Below are 19,210 nucleotides of genomic sequence, written 5' to 3'. Positions count from 1 at the left end.
TAGGTTTGATAAAATTTCTCATTTCAATTAGAGGTTTTAATTTTTTTCTCATCTTTTTCCAAGTTTTTCTTTATATATTTGAAGCCATACTAGTAGGGGATTTATACTTTTAAAACCCTTTCATGTCCTTATATTTAGTATGTTGCTTACAAACAATTAGATTTTTGTACGTTTGCTTACTTGCCTTTTAATTAAAGCATTTAATGCATTTGAAAAAAAAAGAAAGAAAGAAGTCAGGTGACGGGGATAGCGTATCTGGCTGGGTATTCTCCTTCAGTTTCCTGACTTAGCACAGGGCAGATACTCAGAACGAAAGGCAGGCGCTTACCAAGGAGTGCCACCAGGGTGAGCAGGATCACAATGCTCTTCATTCCTTTTCTTTTATGGAAATACAGAAGGATGCAGAAAACCAGGATTTCTAAGATCTAAAAATGAAACAGATTAAAAAAAAAAAAAGGAGAGTAAGTTACTCTATATAGCCCACAAGATGCCCCAAACATCTGCTTGGATTTGCCACGGTCCTCCCGAGGGTTGCGGTGACTGAGGTTCCCAGGGCTGACTGAATGCAGGGCAGTGCCGAGACCCTCCCTCAGTGACCCAAAGAGCCCGAATACCACCTACCTGCCAGAGACACCAAGCCCAGCTCTCCAGGCCCAGTTCCTCTGCCTTTCTAGTCTCATCTACCCAACTGTTTCTTGTCCCGGAGTGCTCTGAGCAGACACGCTGTGCTAAATGGGGCAGCCCCTTAGCTCTTGATTCCTTACTGCCTGCCAGGCGCTTCTGTAGCCATGCACCCCTGCAGGGGCTCCCAGCTTCGTCCCCCTTTACCCTCTGCCAGTACCCAGGGTCCCCGTGCAAGCCTGCGGCCATTTTCTGCTTTGCCTGACTCTACCCTTGTCTTTCAACACTTGTACCATCTGGCAGTCCAGGATTATTTAAAGCCATGGACACAGGAAAGGTGGTGCATTGACAAAAATGATATTTTATTTAGCTGTAAAGGACATGCGGGAAGATGGTGGAAATTAAAATCAGACTAAAAAAAAACAAATAAAAGAAACAACTGTGCATGAGATTCATCCAGATTGATACTGGGAGTGAAAATATAAATTAGTTCCTTTGCTTGGATTTCTTACGGCTTTCCATCCTTGGTATGTTAAAAACTAAATTTTCTCCTGGGTAGCAAAGTCTAGCTTCTGCCACAGACCTCATAGACCATCCAGCCTGTGCCAATCATGATGGCCTTGGTTCTCTTACTCTTCCTTGGTCCTCCCTCCCCTGCCTCCTTCGCTCACTCTAGGGCAGTGGTTCTCAAGCCCTTGGGGTTGAACGATGCTTTCATAGGGGGGCCGCTGCATGACGAAGGTTGAGAACCACCGAGCTAGTTCTTCGTTATTTTCAGATGTCCCTTAGCCAATCTTCCTAGTCATTCAGCTCTCAGCCGAAATGTCACCTCCTCTGAGGTTTCCCTGATGACTCTTCCGTCCTGCCTTACCCCGGCTTCAGGTCACGGCGGCCTGTTTCTCATCATCTAGCGGGTTTCTTGTCCTGTCTCTTCTCTGTCTTCTCAACGAGAGACAGACCAAGCCAGTTCAATGAAAACAGGAACTTGATCTGTTCTCTCTGTCACTCTCTCTGTGTCCAGCACGCAGTTGGTCACTGAATGAGTATTTATGGAATTTCACAAATCTATTTCAAACAGCTGGCCTGCCAAGCAGACCTAATATCCAATAAACTGGAAGTCTAAAATTTTTCTGGGTTTGGGAAAAGCCTAGTATCATCTTGAACTCTCAGTGTTTGGGGGTTTTTTACATTTAAAAATTTGCCACCTTTGAGAAATCTGAAACCCAGCTGGGGTTGATTTTGGTAAAGAGGTAGCACCCCTCCAGTGAAACCATAAATATGAAGATTTGCTTTTTACACAGAAGACCAATAATTGTTTTCTGTTTTTTAACAATCATTGCGCTAAGGGTGTCACTATTTCCAGGATTGGGTTTTACTTATAGAGCCTTCTCTAAATAAAGTAAATTTCTGTTTGGGCTCTAGATCCTGCCATGGCTAGATCTCCCTCAGTTAGGAAGCTTTCCATATAATATGGGAGATTAAATTATCCTTTCAACTTTTCCCTGGTAAATGAAGCCAATTATTGTTACTTTTCTGCAAGGCCATTAACTAAGACAGCCCTACAAAAGCTGTCCAAGAATTATTCTATGCCTTCCCTCTAAGTGCTCCCTATGCCTTCTCTCCAGGTGCTCCCTATGCCTTCTCTCCAAGTGCTCCCTATGCCTTCTCTCCAAGTGCTCCCTATGACTTCTCTCCAAATGCTCCCTATGGCTTCTCTCCAAATGCTCCCTATGGCTTCTCTCCAAGTGCTCCCTATGCCTTCTCTCCAGGTGCTCCCTATGCCTTCTCTCCAGGTGCTCCCTATGCCTTCTCTCCAAGTGCTCCCTATGGCTTCTCTCCAAATGCTCCCTATGGCTTCTCTCCAAGTGCTCCTTATGCCTTCTCTCCAGGTGCTCCCTATACCTTTTCTCCAAGTGCTCCCTATGCCTTCTCTGCAAGTGCTCCCTATGGCTTCTCTCCAAATGCTCCCTATGGCTTCTCTCCAAGTGCTCCCTATGCCTTCTCTCCAGGTGCTCCCTATGCCTTCTCTCCAAGTGCTCCCTATGGCTTCTCTCCAAATGCTCCCTATGGCTTCTCTCCAAATGCTCCCTATGGCTTCTCTCCAAGTGCTCCCTATGGCTTCTCTCCAGGTGCTCCCTATGCCTTCTCTCCAAGTGCTCCCTATGCCCTCCCTGACGAGCAGAGCATGGAACATCTGCTTCATGCTCACACTGAATTTTGGTGAGGCAGGATATAGATAGTTGTAGCCAGTTCTAAAAAGCCATGTAGATTTTTTTCCCTCCTCAAATTCCATCTCTGTGGCTTCAGATAAATAAAACATGAGTTCTCGTTGTCTGCAGGACGATTCCCTTGGCACTGGGTTCCGCCCCATGAGTTCTCATCGTTATCTGCATGAGTTCTCATTATCTATCGGCAGGACGACTGGTGGTTCCGCCGCGTGTCAAGAGGTCACACAGCTCCCAGGGATGAAATATTCCAGCGGTTCTGAGCAACGTCCACTCTTCTCTATGCTTCTCTCCGATGCTCGGACAGCGGTGGCTTTGCGCGCCCTGCGCCCCGTGGAGAAGGCGCATTGGCGCCCGGCCTCTGTGAGCCCCGTGTGCACTGCTCTCAGGGCTCTGCTGCTAACAACTCACTGATTTTCCCGACCCCCTCAGGAGGCAGCTGCTCTGAGTATCTTCATTTCACGAGCGAGGCACCTGAGCCTTGCTGCGGATGTGGGGCGTGATGAACACACTGCCCCCAGATTGCAGAACGACGCCGCCCCACCCCAAGAGGCCCCGGCTCTGAGTCCCCACATTTGCTTATGTATTGCACCGGGCTCTGCGGCTGTGGTTAGGATTGTGGACCTGGAATGGGAGATGGCCTTGGATGATTCAGGCATCTGGGTCCCCAAAGCAGAAGCCACCGTAAGTCAGAGGGACAGCAATTCAGGTGAGACCACATCAAGCACCGCTCATGCTGTGCCTTGTGTGGCGCACAGTCCCCTCCTGCTGTCTGTGGGTTAAGACGTAGAACTTTCAGCTCCTCCTTCAGCACCACGTCTGCCTGCTTTCTGCCGGGTTTCCGACTACAATGACAATGGACTAAACCTCTGAACTGTGAGCCACCCCAATTAAATGTTTTCCTTTATAAGAGTTGCCGTGGTCATGGTGTCTCTTCAGAGCAACGGAAACCCTAAGACAGTTGGTTTTGGAGTTTCTTTCTTTCTTTTGTTTTTGTTTTTGTTTTTGTTTTTGTTTATTGTTTTTATTTTCCGAGACAGGGTTTCTCCTTGTAGCTTTGGAGCCTGTCCTGGCACTCGCTCTGGAGACCAGGCTGGCCTCAAACTCACAGAGATCCACTTGCCTCTGCCTCCCGAGTGCTGGGATTAAAGACACGTGCCACCAATGCCCGGCTGGTTTTGGAGTTTCTTTTCCTCTCTCTCTCTCTCTCCTCCCCTGTCACCCCCCCCCCGCCTCGTGTGTGTGTGTGTGTGTGTGTGTGTGTGTGTGTGTGTGTGTGTGTGCACTTGCATGTGGGTGCCCATGGAAGCCAGAAGAGGGCGCTGGATCTCTTGGAGATAGAAGCAGCTGGTGAGGGTGCTAGGTAGGAACTGAAGTTCTCTGCCAGAGCATTGCATGCTCAAAACCACCGAGCCACCTTTCCAGCCCCATGTTTTGTTTTTTTCTTTCTTTCTTGAAAGCCGAGTCATTCAAATGACTTTTTTTTTTTTTTTTTTTTTTTTTTTTTTTTTTTTTTTTTTTTTTGTCTCACAGGAATAGCGTCTGTCTAGGTTCTCTGTGGACATCTTGATCCAGTGAAGTGAAAGACAGCCTTTGGTTTGAGTTCTGACTCTCCGAATTCGTGCTTATCGACTTTGGCCAAGTTACTGGATCTCTCTCTGTGCCTCGGTTTCCTTTTCTGGGAGGTGGCCACTCATAGGACTGCTGCATAGGTGAAGAGCAGAGTCAGGCCACAGCTGTGCACAGGCTCTGAGAGCCCCTCCTCTGTGCATGCTCTGCTGCGGGCACTCGGTGTTGTTTGCGTCTAGACAATAAAGCAAAGGGATCTCACACCAGAGACGTTTAATAAAAACAGTTTTCTTCCGCAGGGTTCACAGCGCCAGATGGTGGGTGTTGAATCAGCTTTGTCAGTACTGCAGACTTAATAATCAGCGTTGGGGCATAGAATTACTTCAAATGATAGGTTTGGCCCCTGCCACTGCTGAGAAAGAAAAACGAGCGCTGTGTAGATTATCGTGTGAAGGATTTTATGTTCAGAACAGAAGTTTCCATTTGAATAGTTTATTGGAGAGTCTGGGTGGGCAAAGGAGCCACCACCAAGCCTGCCAAAGAGCGAGATGCAATTGAAGCTCAGGGCTGTACTTCCTGTGTGGGCTGCAAAGAACGCACTCACAGGTGTGTTGCTCAAGGAGTGGCTCTATAGCTCCTCGGTCAGTCAGGATATACGGGACTAAGGAAACTTAAAGGCACAGGTGGTGGATTTTCTTCAGAGGGATTGCGTTAGGTAGTGTCTTTCCAAATTATTCTGACCTTGAGACCCCATTCAGCGTCAACTTTTGGCAGGTTTTAGAGCTATTTCTCTGTGGCAGATGGGCCTGGAAAAGCTGGGCCAGTGGGTAAGCAGATTGGAGTTCTCCCCTGCCAGCAGATACCAGGCTTCTTAAATCCCTTTGCTGCACAAGGACATCAAGAAGGCTCCCGGCCTCCTTGTGTCGAGGCTTCCACTTAACAGGGAATTGGAGATAACACAGGCACCATGGTCCGTTTCAGCACATTCGAGAAGGGTGAGAGGTGAGCTGGTCTGGAATATAACTTGGCAATTCCTTTGTGGAAAATGCAGAACTGATTAAGACTTTTGAATATTGTTTTTATTCATTTGAAATGTTGGTCTGGTCAGCCCTGATAAGCAATCCAGATGCTGTAATTGTACTTGGTGTAATACATAAACAATGAACGGCTTGTGGAAACCTAGTCTGTTGGGTGTGGTGTCGAGACGGCGCCTTTCTATGTATCCCAGCTTGGCCCCCAACACGTGGTCCTTCTGCCTGCCCTCCAGATCCTACACCCAGCTCACAGAAAAGTCTTAATATGATTATGACCTTTGTAAAAACTAAACAACAACAACAACAAAACACAGCCAAAGAAAAACAAAAACAAATCTACCACATCTGAAAACTGAACTTGGATTATTTACATGTCTAACAGATTCAAGGTCTTAGCATGGAAACCATCACTTATAGAGTTCTTAGTGCTGCAGTTAAAAGTGGGTTAGATTCCAAACTAATATAAAATTGATCCATTCCCCTAATTGTAGCCGTGCTGTTCAATTGTAACTTACTAGAGAGTTATTCTGGGCTATCTTATAAATATCTAAAAGCAGTTACACTTTTCTGCATGTAATTATTTTGAAATAGCTTTTATTATTATAATATGGTTTTTAGAAGTAGAAGTCTCTCCTGGGATGATGAATTACTTTCCTCCCTATTACCTAGGTTACAACATACACACTACACTGTACAACACTATACTACACCACACTATACAACTATACTATAATATGCTACATTATATAATATTGCACTATACGATACTACAGTAATCACACTATTCTATACTATACTATACAATACTATACTATACTATACTATACTATACTATACAATACTATGCTACATCACACTACAATATGTTGAATGGGTGAATAAATAGATGAATTTAAGAGTTAGCTTTTAGGACATTTAGTTGTGAGGGTGTGAGAATGAGGAGTCAAACTGGGAAGAGTTAGGGGGAGGACTGGGTGCTATGGTCAAATACATTGTATACATGTACTCAATTCTCAAAGATTAAAAATACTATGTAAGCAGGGTGTTGTTGGCGCACGCCTTTAATCCCAGCACTCGGGAGGCAGAGGCAGGCGGATCTCTGTGAGGCCAGCCTGGTCTACAAGAGGTAGTTCCAGGACAGGCTCCAAAGCTACACAGGGAAACCCTGTCTCGGAACCTCCCCAAAAATATTATGTAAAAGAGTGAGCTTTAGAAAAATATCAAAGTGCAATTAAATTCGGTGTATTTTTGTGCATCTGTAAGGTTTAATAAAAAGTCTGTGGGCTGGGGATGCATCTTAGTAGTTGAATTCTTGCCTAGGGTGTGATAACTAAGCCTGGTTTCAATCCTCGGTACTATGAAGGAAAAAAAAAAAAGAAAAGCAAAGATTTTAAAAGGCAGTTTTTTCCTTTTCAGATGTGTCTTCTAGTGCTAAAAACAATACAAGATACATCATCATTAAACCATGCAGTTTATCCCAGGAAAAAAGGCTTGGTGCATCTTTAATCTCCAGAGGATCCAACTCAGGCTATTAATTTTCTGGTCATAGGCTATGCCACTTTTTTGTTTCTGGATGAAGCATTTGTTTTGCCTGTAGGCAAAAAGTTGTAATGTGTTGGTCAGATTTCAAGGCTGTGCTACCATGAAATATTTAATAAAGTATAAAGAACAGAAGTAAATCAGAGATTAAAGGTCCTTCTAGTGCTTAGAGTTGACTGATGAAAGCTGTGGTAGTTAAAGGACTTTGATGACAGACAAGTAAGAAAGTCAAAAGGGGCGGAAAGAAGGCAGAATCTGAAGGACCTCAGGAAAGCTGACTTGAGTTGGGAAGGGCTAAGGAAGAGCTGGGAAGCGGCGGCCAGGGAAGGAGTGAGGTCCACGAGAATAAGAGCCTAGCTAACGACATACCACCAACAGGTGTTTCTTTAGGCAGGACATTGTTGAGTGATGGGCTGGGAGATTGACCGACTAACCAACAATTCTCCCGTGGCAGTGCATTGTTGAAATAGAGGACAGGTAAATAGGCAATTAGGCCATGATGTGTCTTGTAAAAAAGCATAGCAAGTGGAGAAACTAGCTGTGTAATATTTCCACAGAGAGGCAGAATCAGAGTTGCGTCCATGAGGGTGAGTTTTTTAGGGAGCTGCAAGGTGATGGAGTTACATATTAGAGGAAGTAAGGTACTGTCCTGGCAGGGAAACCCAGGAACTAACGACAAAATAGCAGGGGGGATCCTGTAGCTATGGTCCTGATGATAGCCGTCAGTAACAGATGATGAAAGCTTGGATAAAGGCCACACCGATGGGAATACAAGAGAGGGGTCAAGTTCAAGAGACTTTCAGACTCGTAGGGTTGGAGAGTGGGAATCCAGATGTGAGTGAAGTCACATGTGGTAGCTCAGGCTATCACATGGCAGGCGGACACAGAAAAGATAGGAGATGGGAGAGTTTGGGGGGCAAAAATACCAAGTTCAGATCGTGGTGTCTGCCTTTGAGGAACCCATGGGGCATTCATGAAGGGGTAACAAACGGGCAGTGAGTGGGTGCAGAAGGCGGAGTCAGGAGAGGCCTGGGAAGGGACCCATCCTCCCTCCCTCCTCCCTCTCAGAAAAAAGAGAGAGAGAGAGAGAGAGAGAGAGAGAGAGAGAGAGAGAGAGAGAGAGAGACAGAGAGAGAGACAGAGAGAGAGACAGAGAGAGAGATTGATCTACTAGATGTAATGAGGAGGGAGTGGATGGGAGCTGAGGAAGTCTTTGACTTGGGAGGCCACAGGACAGTTTATTAATGCTGTGTAGTATATGAACACTTAAAAACACAGAAATTTACTGTTTTTCTGTGGGGTAAGAGAAAGGAAAAGAGAGGGGAAACAGTGGAGAATGGGTGTTGATATCTGTGTCCCAGTGGTCAGGGTTATGTCAGGGGTAGTAAGACCGAGAAATCTTGTCACACAGACGGCTGTGACAGTAGCCCCATTAATACTTGAGGGCAAAGTTCACCTGTAAAGCCTGTAGATGTCAACAGCATGCTTTTGATACTAAGCTGGCAGAGTAGGACAATCTTTTCCTACATCGGAGAGCTAGATCAGATACCTTTCCGAGGTCACTTCTACTCCTAAAAATGTATGAGTCTGCAGGCTTTGATCCTTTATTATCAAATGTACAAGTATTTCTGACAGAACTAGTTCTTAGGTGAATGCTCACTTAGACAATTTCAATTTTCTTTGCTTGCCCTTTCTGGGATCTTCTTTTTCTCCAGTTTCAGCAGTATTCTGTAGCAAGTCATAAACCTACCATTTCTTTATACTCACCAGATGCAGTCATTGTATTAAATAAAATATCTCAATTAATGTCTTCAACCATTTACCAGTTCCTTCCTTCCCTCCCTCCCCCTCTCTCTCCCTTCCCTCCCTCCCTCCCTCCCCTGCATCCCTTGGGACTGTACCATTGCTATTGCTTTGATCTCAATGAGGACATTTTGCAAAATGGTTCAATAGTGCTTAATATATCTCAAATCTTTAGATATTGAAAACATACGTTTACATTTTAGCAAGTCACTGGGCTGAGAAGAAAGGGTTGCATGGGTTTTCTAACACGGTAGCCACCAGTGGTCTAGATAATTTACATCAGAAACAGGAAAATATTTAGAACCCTTACCACGTAGACCAGGAACTGCCAGCCAACAAAGTAATACTGTACTGTTCTTGCTGAGATAGCCTGGGACACATTTGGAGCAAAATTCACCAATAGATATGTTCCTGCAAATGCCACCGTCATGCCTTTGAATAAAAAAAAAAGAAGAGACAAACCAAATTGAAAACCACATTAGAGTTTTTCTTTTTCTCTCTTTCCAGTTGGGGCAGGGTCCTTGCTATGTAGTCTGAGCTGGTTTGGAACTCATTCTGTAATATGGGCTGGCCTTGAACTCACAACTCCTCCTGTCCCAGTCTCTCAAATACTGGGACTACAGGTGTGCGATATCAGTTTGGCTACCTTAAAGCTTTTCTTAACACACCGTCCCCTCTAAGGGAGTATTATCTGTTGAAATTTAAAGTATAAGTCACCAAACTGTCCCTGAAGAGCACCAGGTCTTTAGAGGGGGATAAAATCCAGAAAGCAGGACATAATGCCAAACTCTTTTGTCCCAGGTGAATCCCATCCTCCTCAGGGAGTTTCCCCAAACACAGAGAGTATCAGAACAGGCACGGATGGAGAGGTAAAGACACACTCATCTGACTGTTTCTACACCAGTGAAGTACAAGCGATCTACGTTGACCTAGACCATTTATATTTAGATGGAAGTGCCTGGACTGTAGGGTAGGGCAGTCCATCTCATGATGACCAGCTCTCGGTCACTCATTCCTGGAGCCCGTGAGTCTGGGTGATGGAGACTTTGAAACTCAGCAATGGGCACTTTAGTCATTGATGGCAGCCCTTCTGAAAGTAACTGTGGTGAGAGGGACCCCACTCCAGAGTTCTAATGATCTACTAGGTCTAGAATCCCAGACCATTGCTATCTGCTCATCATTTTAGCATTACTCAGAACCATGGGGGAGGCAGCCACAGGAGGGATATAAAGGGGGGCAGCCCCCTCTGAAAAGTTCTAAAACTTGCCTATTGATATACAATTAGCAGCCTGAGCAAAACTTTATCGAAGTAGCCATTTTCAGATACTACTATTGGAAACACACCTTCTTTCACCACTGAGCATATCTCTGTCGTGAATATAACTTTCAAATAGCCTTGAACCCAACTGGAAGAGTCTGGTCTATCCATGAAAGCTGACAGTGTGTGTGTATGTGTGGGGGGCTGATTTCCTACCCCTCTTAACCACATGGTCTAGGTTTTGAACTCAGTTTCGGAGTTTAATGTTGCATAAGTTTGACAGCAACCTATTGAGGGCCTTGTGAGGCTACAAGTCTCCCTCATTTATCTTATAATATACTGTGAAGACAAGATTATACACATAGCTTTTAGAGCTATTTCTGATGAGAACTTTTAAAATGAAAAACAGTATACACTATTAAACACTTCAGTAAAAGCAAAATAATAAAAACACATACATGAACCTGGGGAAAAATATTGGCCGGTCATGTTCTTTATTTAGAAAACAAAGGGTTATTTCAAATTAGGTTCCTGGGAAGAAGGGGTTTTTAAAAAATGAGTTCTCTGAACCTGACATGATAAAGTAGCACAAATTTACTGGGCATACTTTAAAATGTCTCAGGGCTTTCAAGGGTTCCTTTTGTGGAGTCAAATTCATGTTGACTTTTAAGTTCCTTCGCCAAAGTTTCTCTCCTCACCTTACATGACCCAGCACCCACTAAGCTTCCCGTGTTGTGATGTAATCTGGAGTTGATGACACCAGCGTGTGGAACAAAATTCCAGAGGTTTATGTATGATGGATCAGCTAAAAGCCAAGTGTCTCTCACTCTCTGATGGCACGCCATGCACCCTGCCCAGAGTCAGGCACCAAGGCTCCTTCCTAGGCTTCCTCTTTAGAGGTATGTGCGCACACGCATGAGCTTTGTTGTTTTCATATAAGCAAGAGTGTATTGTAGACACCGCTTTGCACTGACTTCCCTCTCGCAGAACACTGTGGAGAAAATGTAAGACAAGCTCTCTCTCTCTCTCTCTCTCTCTCTCTCTCTCTCTCTCTCTCTCTCTCTCTCTCTCTCTCTCTCTCCCAAGACAGGGTTTCTCTGTGGCTTTGGAGGCTGTCCTGGAACTAGCTCTTGTATACCAGGCTGGTCTCAAACTCACAGAGATCCGCCTGCCTCTGCCTCCCGAGTGCTGGGACTAAAGTTCTGGAAAGTGATCTGCTTATCCAAAGAGCTGACTTGCATTTAATGGGAAATTGCATTTAATGAGAAAATAGAATTCCTGTAGGCTGGGGCTTGAGGAAGGAGGATGGGCCATATCCCAGGACTGGAGTATCACCCAACATCCAACATCCAGACACTGCTTCCCTACAACTGCCCCATGTTTTTTTTTGGTCACCTCTGATTCTCAGATCTTGGTGTTTGTCCACCGTTCTCAGGGCTAGCTGTGGCTAGAAGGGCCAGAGCTGCAGAAGGCCCAGAGTGTGCAACTCTGTTCTGTTTGTTTCCTTCTCTCTGTTTTGTTTTAAAACCAGTGGGGGGAGGTCTTCCCTAAGCAGTCAAGAGTCCAGCCAACTCCTTCCTGCCCATACTTTCCATTGACAAGTTGGATTAGAGACACCTTATAGACAGCCCCACCGTCTCTGGGCCATCCTAACAGAAATACAATTTTAAATTAACTTTTAGGGTTAATCAGAGGACTCATAGTAGACAGTCAATATCCTGAAATGTATCTGTCCCAGGTTGTCTGGGGTTCTGGCATATTCGGCTGCCTTGATTGGCCCCCCCTAAGAGCACTTTCCCCAGGTCTAAAACATATGATGACTTAGTTCACATGTGGAGATTGACCGCATTTGTCATTCATGAGTGACTCCCCAATAAATAGCTGGCTTCCCTTAGAGAGAAGAGAGAGAGAGAGAGAGAGAGAGAGAGAGAGCAAGAGCTTGCTCTCAGTCCAGATATAGCACCTTAGGACCCCACCCACAAGGGGCGGGTACCTCAAAGACTATTGGCTAAATATGTTCCCACAACAAGTTTCATCTCTTGACTGGCTGTTGTGGGATATTTGTTCACTGTGTGACGATATACTGCTGAAAGGCCAATAGCTAGGCAGGAGGTGTAGGCGGGACTTCTGGGCAGCGAGGGAGGAAGAGGAGGGGAGAATCTAGAGAAGCCAGGCAATGTGGGGAGGAAACAGGAGATACAAGATGAAAGAGATTTCTTCCTATAAACATGTACAATGCATAAAGCAGATCAGAAGCTAATCTGTGCTCTTTACTGTAGGGAGCTCAACTGTCCTGAAAGGGAGGAAGGTAATCTTCATAAACCCCAAACTAATTATTTTATGGGCAAGAATCGCTGCCGTGAAATTGATACCGTGATCAATATTAATACTAAAAACATTATAGTTTAATGAAAGGGGTCAGGAAAATGGTTCAGTGGGTAGAGTGTTGGTTGCTCAAGTCTGAGAGCCGAATTCAAATCCCCAGTACCACAGAAAAAGCTGAGTGTGGCTGTGCACACACTTATAACCCTGTTCGTAGGGGATGGAGACAGGAGGATTATTGGGGATTACGGTTGGCGGCCAGCCAAGCTCTAGGTTCAGTGGAAAATACTGTCTCAAGGGAATAAGACGGAGAGATTGAGTAGGGTGTTTGATGTCTTCCTCTGGTCTCTACACTTGCCTTTACACACATGTGTGCAGACCACACATGTACACCACCCACATTAAAACATAAAAGCAGAATAAACACAATTCTAAGTGCTTTATACGTGACTAACTTAATGTTATGACAAATCTGTGAGAAATGACTAGAATAGTTCTTCTCTGTCGGTGGGAATACATTCCAAAGCCTCCTTGTGCCTGAAGTCTCAGAGAGTACAAACTTCTGTTCATACCATGTATTTACCTATGATAAATCTTAATTTGCAAATAGGCACAATAAATGCTGAACAATAACTCACGACAAAACAGGACAACGGAAGCAATATACCTTAACAAGTTATCTAAAACTTACAAATTGCTTATTTCTGCAATTTTCCCATTTAATATTTTTGGACTGCTGTTGGCCATGAGCCACTAAATCCACACAGTCAGCAAATACCTGGATAAGGGCAAACTGTTTACTATTATATAATTATACTATTACAACATATATTATAAACAAATCCTATAGTATATAATATACACAATGTATAATGTATTACCTTTATTACTACCTACATTTGACAAATGACAGAGAAAGGGGATAACTGTTCTGCCTGGTATTTTCCAGCTAATAAGTGGAAAGCTTGGCCTGGAACTCAGACAACCTATTTTCTTGACTATTACAGTCAAATGCCTAGTGACTGCATTAGGCAGGGCTGCTGAGTGGAAAATATTCACTTGTCAGTCCACCTGAGTGGAGCCCTCATGCTGTACAGAGCACACAGAGACTGGACAGAGGCTTCTGACAGAGGCCTGGAGGGTCCTGGACTAGTTTCAGGTTATTTTGACCCTAAATTTCCTTTAGGAGAGCATTCCAAGTGGGTGCTCCCAGAATGAGACTTATACCCCACTGACAAACACTTCTAAGACATCAAGTCTATTTGGGAAGAGGTGGGTGAAAGAAACTTGGGCAGTTCAGTTCTTTTCCTGGAAGGCCTCTCAGGTGAACCGGTATGTTGACGTTTTCTGACTCCCCCACTGCCCCCCCTCCCCAGACAACAAACTTATCTTGATCAACATATTGGCCAATAATACTGCTCTGAAGAGGTGTTTTGGGGAGTATTTTATACTTGGGAAATGCTTGACATTTAATGGTATTGCTGTGAACTCAGCCTTTGTCTAGGAGGCTACTGGTCTGCTACCAGTCTCCAGAGGCATATGGGAAGGGACGGAACATGAAGGGAATGGAAGGACCCAAGTCTGGAATCCGGGTGCCCCTGTCCCCCGGCTCCTCAGTGTGCTGAGTAAGGCAGATGTGTTGGTGGAGATTCTTTCCTGCCTGGGCCCCCAGCCACCTTCTTTAGCCCCAAATGAACACACAGATGCCGTATTGGTTATAAAAACTGTTGGCTGATGACTAGGGCTTCTTATTGGCTAGCTCTGTCTTAGTTATTAACCCATTTCTATCAATCTATGTATTTCCATGTGGTCTTATCTTACTGGAGAAGGGTCTGGACCTGCTATTCCTTTGTGGTCTACATGGCGACTGTCTTTCGGTGGGCTCTTCCTGCCTACATTTCCCAGAATTCTCCTCGTTCTAGTCCCGCCTACCTTCCTGCCTCTATTGGCCAGACAGTGTTTTGTTCATTGACTGATTAGAGAAACATATATACAGAAGGACGTCCCCCATCACAGATATATTCAGCTCTTTGGCAGATGGCCCTCTACTGGACGATTCTTCTCAATTAAAATTCTAAACTTTGGTTTTCTAAATTTTCTGACTCCTGGATGCTTTCAGGTTTTAAAATCTTCAGCGAACATTCTTTTTGGCCCTGCTTTATCTCTTGATGGATGAGGATCCATCAAGAGATAAAGGTAGAATCAGGATCCATGTATTTACCTTTGTGGAATACCAGAAGCCCCATAATGAACTGGATTCATTGACACTAGGGGAGAAAGCTAGTCCAGAGTCCTCAGGGTCAGGGCAGATGCCTTTGAAGGAGGCCTAGACTGGAAAGTCTTAAGGAGTCTTGGACCCGCCATCAGGAAGCCTCCCAATCTTGAGGCTGCTCGGATATCAAGATGGACACTCTGTCCTCTCAACTAGAACGGTGCTATGCTTGGCTGGATCCTATTCTAGACAAACGAACCCAACATTGATGATGTTGGGTCAGGGGGTGAGGAGAAGGAAAAATTAGTGGCTGAGGTGGTCTCACTATCAGTTTGGGGAAACCATTTGTAGGTGACTTGAAGTAATCAGGTTATTGGTCTCTGGGGAGTGTGAGGAGTTTACTGTAATTGTGTCTGATGATATTATTATCTGGGCCTAAATCAGCATGGTTCTCATAGACCATTAGCTGCAGTAGTTTGATGACTGATGGAGAAGAGGAAAATAAGATAGTTTTTGGCCAGGGGAAGGGAAGGGAGGAGGGGTCTGATGTTATTTTAGAGGAAAAATAATCGTTAAAATAATTTAAAATTATTAATCCACTAAGAATCAGAGCAGGGGCCAAAGCCTGTCAGTGAGTCAATAATGGCTGGTAAGTCTTTTCAGACAAGGCTTTTGTGAGGTCATTTTTTTGAGGCCAGTGGTGAAAGGCTTCATGGCCAGAGAGTAACATTTGGCAATAAATTAGTTCAGCTTGTTTCCACATGGCCTCAAATCTCCATTTGTTCCATCAGGAAAAACAAACTTTCATTTGTTTGAAGAAGGGGGAAAACAAATGATATTCCTTCTCACATTTTGACAATTTAATTTTTAGCATGCACATATGTTAATCTTTAAGAAAACATACCACTAGCTACTCTTTTCCCTGTTTGGTAAAAAGGGAAAAAGAAAAAAAAAAAAACCCAACCAAATAAAAAAAGGGCATTCTTAGCTTTTAAACAGCAGAGCCATGTTTTCTCCAGGCAAAAGCAACGAAGGCGCAAGGAAAGTACTATGTCCTGGATGTCCTCAGTGTAAAGTAAGTCACTGCCACCAGGATAAGCTGGTGGCAATTGTTTGTTGAAGGAAAGGGTATGGAATGGATGACCGCCCCCCACTTTCCTCTGTAACAATACACTGAAGGCAAGAACTGATCACTTTCTTAACGGTGACGTCCCCCTCAAAGTGCATTCAGTTGGAGAGGCAACCAAACCAAACCAGAACCACAGGCTAGTGCGAAACTTGATGTTTCCTCTTGAAAGGCAAGGGCTAACGTTTTGAACACTTACCAGGTGACAAGCCCTGTTCTAAGACTTTTAAGACATGCATACGTAGTTCTGTGGGGCAGGTGGTAGAATCTTCCCTTTAAAGACCAGGAAACCGAGGCTTGAAGAGTTTATTTGCATAACCTCATGTCACATGGCTTTAGGGACATCTCCTGGACCAAAGCCCCCACTCTGTCAGGTTGCTAGGACTAGAATGCTGCTCTGCCAACTGCCAATTATGTGACCCCTGGAATGTTATTTAACCTTCTAGATATGGGGTATTCCTGTATTTATGCAACATATTCCATGTGAAACACAGCATAGTACCCTGGAAAGTAGGTTTAAGAGGTGCTAGTTGCTGTTCACACACGTATCAAAGGATCCCGGCATTAATGTGAGGCTGTAGGGACCCCAGTGTTAATGTGAGGCTTTACTTTATTTTGTTTGTTTTCTTGATGTGTGGTGATGGAGTTGCTCCCAACAGTTGTTTTACAATTTTACCGTTGCCTTCTGGAAATCTCTTGGGAATGATAGTAATATATCAATTATATTGAGACTATTTGTACACGGTGCATAGCAAAGTTGAATTCGATGGGAGGAAGGTTAATTTTTGGCTTTTAGTAGATCTGAGATTTTAAGATACAAGTAAGCCATCTGGATAGATTGGGGTTTCTATTTTATCATCCCTCGTAATTAGGACTTTCATTTACTTTCCTCCCTAATTCTTTAGGTGGAAGCTGCAGTACAGGCATCAAGAGAAACTTACTTTACTTTGTTATTCTTTTAAAATTTTTAATTTATTTTATGTTTGTAAGTGTCTTGGTTTCAGGGCTGGAGAGATGGCTCAGAGGTTAAGAGCACTGGCTGTTCTTCCAGAGGTCCTGAGTTCAATTCCCAGCAACCACATGGTGGGTCACAACCACCTGTAAGGAGATCTGGTGCCCTCTGCTGGCCTAAAGGGTTATATGCAGACAGAGCAGTGTATACGTAATAAATAAATAAATAAATAAATAAATAAATAAATAAATAAATGTCTTGGTTGCAGGTATGCCCACGCAGTACATGCCTGCCTGGTGCCCTTGTCAAAAGGGCATGTGATCCCCTGGAACTGGAGCTATGGCGGTTGTCTACGGCGGTTGTAAGCCACCATGTGGTTGCTGGTACTTGAACCAGGGTTGACCACAAAAGCAACAAGTTCTCTTAGCTGTGGAGCCACCCCCTCTAGCGCCACCTTTTCCATTCTTTGTTCACACTTCCTACGTTGTTTAGTTAGTTTCCTGATTGTCCTCCTCCATGTCCTATATCCATCCGGTCTATGCCAGTTCTATCTTCTGTTAGAGCAAATCAAATGTCACTTCTGCTACTCTTCCTCGGTAGGGCGAGGAGTGTTTCCAAGCTGGGGTGATTTTTTCCTCTCAGGAGACCTTTAGTAATTATGCCCAAAGACAGTTTTGGTTGTTCTAAATGTGGTCGTGGGCTTTAGAGGCACCTAGGAAGCAAAAGGATTGCAGTCCTGCAGGCAGAGGGTAGACCTGAAAGTGAAGATTTATCCACCCCACCTATCAGAAGGCCTCAGTTCAGAACTGTGTTCTAAAGGCTCACACCAGTACGATACATACTATTTTTTTCTTTAAAAACGTATTTATCTATTGTTACATTTGTTTAACTTTGTGAAGCTGTGTTTCTTTGCCGGTCTAAGACACCTGATTGGTCTAATAAAGAGCCGAATGGCCAATAGCGAGTCAGGAGTCCAAAGGATAGGTGGGGCTGGCAGGCAGAGAGGATAAAGAGAAGGGGAAGTCTGGGAGGAGAAGATGAAGGAATTTGAGAAGAGAAAGGGCCAGCCACCCAGCTGCACAGCCAGACACAGACTAAAAAGGAAGGAAAAGATAAACAGAAATAGAGGAAGGCAAAAGCCCAGAGGCAAAATGGTAATCTAAGTTCAGGAAACCTAGCTAACAACAATCCAAGCTAAGGCTGGGCATTCGTAAGCAATCGTAAGTCTCCGTAAGTATTTATTTGGCAGCTGGGTGGCAGGTCCCAAAGAGCAAAGAGTAAAAACAACCAACAACAATTTATTTATATATTTCCCCCGCTCCCTGTTTCTCTTCACTTCCCTTACTCCCTTCCCTCCCCCAGTAAACAAAAAATAATTTATATATTTTATATTTTATCATGGAAGGTAGATTATTTGTAGTTAGGCCTGGTGATGCTTAATTTTAACCATCGACACAGTATAGAGTCACCCAGGAAGGGAGTCTCCATGCGGGACTGTCTAGATCAGGTTAGCCCATAGGCATGTATGAGGACTGTCTAGATCAGGTTAGCCCATGGGCGTGTCTGAGGAGGAGTGTCTAGATCAGGTTAGCCCATGGGTGTGTCTGTGGAAGACTGTCTAGAACAGGTTAGCCCATGGGCATGTCTGTGGAAGACTAGGTTGGCCCATGGGTGTGTCTATGGAGGACTGTCTAGATCAGGTTAGCCCATGGGCATGTCTGAGGAGGACTGTCTAGATCAGGTTAGTCCATGGGCATGTCTGAGGAGGACTGTCTAGATCAGGTTAGCCCATGGGCGTGTCTATGGAAGACTGTCTTAACTATACTTACTGGAAAGACTCAGGCTGAAATTGGGCAACACAGCACTTTGTGTTTGGGTCTGAATTGTATGAGCGTGGAAACCGTGAGTGGGTTGGCCTCAGGCACGTGTTCGCTACTCTCTGCTCTTGGTTGTGGAAGTAACCGGCTATGTCAAGTTCCTCCACTGTGACTTCCCTGCAGTGACGGGCTGTGGCCTGGAACCATGAGCCAAGGAAACTGCCTCTCTCTTAAAGTTTCCTTTGTTGGGATATATACCTTAGTGACAACAACAGAAAGAAAACTGGAACAAGAATGCAATCACAATCATCTCTCTAATTCTATTAGTCAAGATAATTTTACCAGTAATAGTTGAGACAGGAAATCCCTGATCTATACGACCTTATCAAATTGGGTGAACTTAGTCAGTAACCACAAATTAACTTCAAAAGATGGCAGGTGTTAGGTGAAAGGATTTGAATTTTTTTTTTTTGGTGACATTTGATAAATATGAAAAATAATATGAAACCCAACTTTAGCTTTTAAAGCCCAGGCATTGGTTGTTCTTGTTTCTGATTTCTTATGACTTTCCCAAATGATCCCATAAACCACAACATACAAAAAAAGGATTTATGAAAATAATACGTTGGAGGAGAGACAATCACATATGAATGTATTTGGAAAAACATTTTAGCCATGAAAAATCTGACAACGTTGACAAAAAAAAAAAAAAAAAAAAAAAAAAAGAAAAGA

General features: G+C 44.2%; 1 protein-coding gene across 2 annotated transcripts in view; it reads right to left on the bottom strand.

Moving 5' to 3' along the window:
- Nipal2 (NIPA like domain containing 2) overlaps nt 1–19,210 on the bottom strand; it is an 84,361-nt gene that overhangs the window by 16,229 nt on the left and 48,922 nt on the right. For both annotated transcript variants that reach the window (XM_027431522.2, XM_035449651.1), the window contains exons 5-6: nt 9,102–9,223; nt 329–425 (exon numbers count right to left, since the gene is read on the bottom strand). In XM_027431522.2, the coding sequence (XP_027287323.1) occupies nt 329–425; nt 9,102–9,223 (219 nt within the window). The remainder of the gene's footprint in view (nt 1–328; nt 426–9,101; nt 9,224–19,210) is intronic.

The sequence above is a fragment of the Cricetulus griseus genome, chromosome 10, assembly GCF_003668045.3.
Source record: "Cricetulus griseus strain 17A/GY chromosome 10, alternate assembly CriGri-PICRH-1.0, whole genome shotgun sequence".
NCBI classification, from domain to species: Eukaryota; Metazoa; Chordata; class Mammalia; order Rodentia; family Cricetidae; genus Cricetulus; species Cricetulus griseus.
Note: the sequence above shows the minus strand (reverse complement) of the source record. Positions and strands in the feature narration are given on the sequence as shown.